The sequence below is a fragment of the Corvus brachyrhynchos genome, unplaced genomic scaffold (assembly GCF_000691975.1).
Source record: "Corvus brachyrhynchos isolate BGI_N302 unplaced genomic scaffold, ASM69197v1 scaffold280, whole genome shotgun sequence".
Classification (NCBI taxonomy): Eukaryota; Metazoa; Chordata; class Aves; order Passeriformes; family Corvidae; genus Corvus; species Corvus brachyrhynchos.
In genome coordinates this window covers 1,280,485-1,284,719 of record NW_008236198.1, presented here as the reverse complement: position 1 = coordinate 1,284,719, position 4,235 = coordinate 1,280,485, and the positions used below count along the sequence as shown (strand labels likewise).

General features: G+C 51.8%; 1 protein-coding gene across 1 annotated transcript; it reads right to left on the bottom strand.

Annotated features, from left to right (window-relative positions):
* Positions 1–107: 107 nt before the first annotated feature.
* On the bottom strand, positions 108–3,393 carry LOC103621866 (cystathionine gamma-lyase-like; the record flags this gene model as incomplete). The annotated part of the gene is made up of 6 exons (XM_017740644.1): positions 108–376; positions 530–682; positions 1,294–1,371; positions 1,653–1,710; positions 2,580–2,711; positions 3,259–3,393. Coding segments are annotated over 6 exons (810 nt in total), but the record flags the coding sequence as incomplete, so codon positions are not given.
* Between the last annotated feature and the right edge of the window lie 842 nt (positions 3,394–4,235).

Genomic DNA, 4,235 nt, shown 5'->3' with positions numbered 1-4,235 from the left:
CTCCCCCGTCCTGCAGGAAGCCCTTCGGGAGCAGCAGCTCCTGGGCTCAGCTGGACACGCCTCCTCGCCCTGGGAGCAAACCAACACTTCCCGGGGCCGAGGCGTCCCTTTGCTCCCTCTCATTAACCCCCAGGGACAAATGATCCCCATTCGGAGTCGGGAACACCCAAAGCACCAGGCAAGAAAAGCCACTTCCACCCTCCCCTCAGCAGGGCAGCTCCAGCTCCCTCTGAGGGTGATTTTATTGCCTTTACCTTCAGGTGCTTGAGGAAGGCAATGGCATTTTCTTTTTTCCCTTTGATGTAGAAGCTGACGACCCCTGAAACGCCCGTGCATTGCTTCTGCATCACCTCGTACTGGGGGTGGGAAGGCAGCCCTGGAAGGGGGAGAGTTGGGAGAATTCCCAGTGAATTCCAGTGCAGAGCTGGGGCAGCTCCAGTCTCACTGAGCTGGGCACCCAGCCCCAGTCACGGGGCACCACAGCTCCCAAATCCCTCCCCCGGGATGCTCCCAAGTCCTGCCCACCCACCTGGGTAAATGACCTTCTCCACCTGGGGATGGCATTCCAGGAACTTGGCCACAGCCAGGCCGTTCTGGAAGTGCAGCTTCATGCGGATGTGCAGAGTCTTGAGCCCCCGGTTGCAGAGGAAACAGTCAAAGGGGGAGGGGACAGCTCCCAGGGCTGTGGGAATGGCAGCACAATTCCACAGAGCTCAGCAGCGCCGGTGTTTTGCATTCAGCAAAGCCAAACGCGTCCTCATCTCCAGCACTTCTGAGGTTACAACAAGTGGGAAGACACCCGAGGCAATCTCTGCTCCTCATCTCCCGCACTGGGGAGCCAGTTAATGAGGCCAATTAACAAGCTCAGGCCTCAAGGATTACATTCATTGGGCACAAAGCACCTTCCCTGCCTCTGCTGAGGGCAGAACCCTGGACAGGAATTTACTCCTGGCAATGAAGAGGCCGGAAAATGGTTGGAATCAACAGAGATGATAAATCTGCAGTGGGCACATCCTGCTGGGCGAGTGAGTTCCAAACCCCCCTAACTGCAGGTGGGCACCCCAATGGTTTCAGGATGTGCCCCAGAACGCTCCCGAAGCGCCCAGGAAGTGGAGACCAACGTCTCTCATTTGATTGGAGTTTTCATACTGGAGTTTTTTTAATTGAGCTTTTCCCAGTTCTGTTAAGTTACATTCCCAGGCAGATTTCCCACTTGTGTGCATGCACTCCCTCCCCAGCAGGAGCTGGGGATGTGAACAGGATTCCTGTCAGGAATTCCCTGTCTGGACTTACAGTACTGCAGGAATTTCAGCCTCTCGTAGAGTTCTTTGTTGTTTACAGAGACCACCCCCATGAGAACATCACCGTGGCCTAAAAAATCAAGGGGACAAGAATGGGATCAGCCACTCCAGCTGCTCCAGGGTCCTGCCACAAACCCCCACTGTTAATAAAATCCCTGGGACACCTCCCACTGTCCCAGGCTGCTCCCAGCCCCAATGTCCAGCCTGGCCTTGGGCACTGCCAGGGATCCAGGGGCAGCCCCAGCTGCTCTGGGCACCTGTGCCAGGGCCTCCCCGCCCTCCCAGCCAGGAATTCCTTCCCAAGATCCCATCCATCCCTGTCCCAAGGAAGTGCTGAACTCTCACACTCACCGTTGATGTATTTGGTTGCAGAAGTCATACAAATATCAGCCCCCAGGGACAAAGGACGCTGAAAGGAAAGGAAAGGCACAGCTCTGAATGAAGTTGGTGTGCACTCAGGTTCCTTCCCAGCTATTCCAAAGGGCCGTGAGCTTACACAGGAAAAATAAGTGGAGAAACCAAACACAAAGACCTGAGGATGACCATAGAACATGTGCTAAAAGCAGCAGGACAGGGAGGCACTCTGAATTCATGGTAAGCACAAGAAAATGGGATTTAAAAGCACTGCTCCAACTCCCACGGGCTCCAGGGAGAGAAGAGATTGAACACATCCAACATGCAGCTCATATTTGGTACAAATAGTTCTGTTGCTCAGCTGAGGCAGGGACAAATAATGGAATTTACTCTATAAAAGTGCATTTCCTTAGGAAATGAAGGACTCGAACTGCAAAGCAAAAGAATAAAAAAAAAATCACTTCATGTATTCTAGTTATCAATACAGGAAAGTTATTTCAGTTGTTATTAATAAAAAGTCATAAACTTGTAAGTCACATATTCACCAAAATATTGAAGAAAAGGTAAACTGAATGTATCAAAGAAAGATTGGACAAAGGTTACTTCGTTTAAGATTTTCTTCCACTACCTCCTGGTTTTTACCTTTGTGGCTCAGAACAGCATCTACAGAAGAGTTGCTGTAAAAAGGCCAAAGTTAGGGAACAATTTTTAACTGCTCTGATTTCCATCAGGAAGAACACAATTCTGTGATTTCTGAGGGACAGACACCCACTTCACTGGTGCACCAGCAGCAACACCTGGGCTGGAACCAGAGCAGGTGATTTTACAACACAGAGAACAGAACTGCGATTCCTTGGTGGTGCCTCCCTTTCCGGTCTCCAGCTCCACTGGGACAGGTGACAGTCCTGTCCTTTTTCCACACACCTGGAAATATGGAGACATCAAGCTGTTGTCCACGGCCAGCAGCACCCCCGGGTACCTGTGCACCACGTCTGCGCAGGCGCGGATGTCGATCACCTTCAGCGTGGGGTTCGTGGGGGTCTCGAGCCAAACCAGCTGCACAAACCCAACAAAAACACCAGGTCAGAGAGCTCCCAGTGCTGGGTGAGCCCCAAGGGCTCTGGGTGCTCACTGGGGTCAGCTCCCCGCGGGCTCTGTGCAGCGGGACCGGGCAGTGGCCCTGCTGCAGCGAGGGCAGCCCTCAGCTGGGCTCCTCCAGGCTCAGGGAGGTTTCCCTTCCGCTGGGCTGGCACCATCCCAAGGGCATCCCAGCTGGAGAAGGCCTCGCACAGCCAGGACTGAGTCTTGTCCCAAACCCTTTCCCAGCTGAGCTCCCTGCCCCTGGAGCAGGGATCACCCACCCAGTGCCACGGAGCACCTCCGGCTCCGGGCTCCTCGGGGTTCCCTCTGCTCCTTCTCACCTTCTCCCTTTTCCCTCCTCTCTCTCTCCAGGGGTTTTTGCCCTTCTTAGGATGTTTTCCATGAGGAAGCACACTGGGATATGGTGGATCCAGCTGTGCCCCAAGCTGCCCCCCCTCAGCTCAACAGCTGCAAGAACAGAACAATTTAATATCCCTTTAAAATCCATTTCCCTCTCCCCTACCTTGGTCTTGGTCTCCTTTCTAAGTGCAGCTTCCAGGTTTTCTAGTTTTGTGAGGTCAACAAAAACCACTTTCAAATTATAATCCTTGAGTATTTTATTGAATAATTCTCTTGTGCCTAAAAAAAACCCCAAAAATCACAAAATGAAACAACTTCCTTAACTTTCGTTCCCTGCTCTCCAGCCTCTTGCACCACCCAGGCACAGTCAGGAGGGCACAGCTTTATGCTGCACACCAGAAATGGCACATGTCTATTTTCTTTGTTTACAAAGTTTCAAGATTGTTGCAGGTTTAATGATCCTGAAACAGCAAAAATGGGAATGTGGGATCAGAGTGATTGATGAAGTACTGGAAATCAGTGTGGGAGTTTTTGACCAGGAAATTAAACAGAGAAGAAGAATGAAGGGGAGGACTCCAGCTACTGTTTCCCATCCCTCCATTAAAAAGGATTCCTTCCTGTCTGACCTTGAGGCCTTTCCCTGGGAAGACAAAAGAATCCAGCAGCAACAGTTGATCCACGGATGTGCTGATGCAGCACTCACTACCAGGAAATACTGCCTGGATTAAAAACTGATTGATTGGGGCCTTCTGCCAAGGCTCTCCCCAGGGACTCAGTTCTCCATCCAAGCATGAAGGGATGGAACATGGAGGTGCAGTCTGTGAGCTGAAGGAAACATCTGAGTGATGTTTGGGTGGTTCTTCTGCAAGGAAACCCTTTCTTCATAACAAACCAAAGCAGAGGAGAAACAATGAAATTCCTCCCTGCAGAAACCAGCCCAGGCTGAGGCTTTAATGAGCAGGGAATGTCCCTGGGAACTGCAGTGAGCTCACCCTGTGGAAGGACTCTGGCAGTGCTGGATGCACTCTGCCACTGGGGAGCTGTTTGGAACAGGGATTGATAAAAACAGTGCAAGGTCAACACCAAAGAGTGGGTTGGGGCAGCACTGAAGTGCTCAGAGGACATGGGGACAACAGAGCA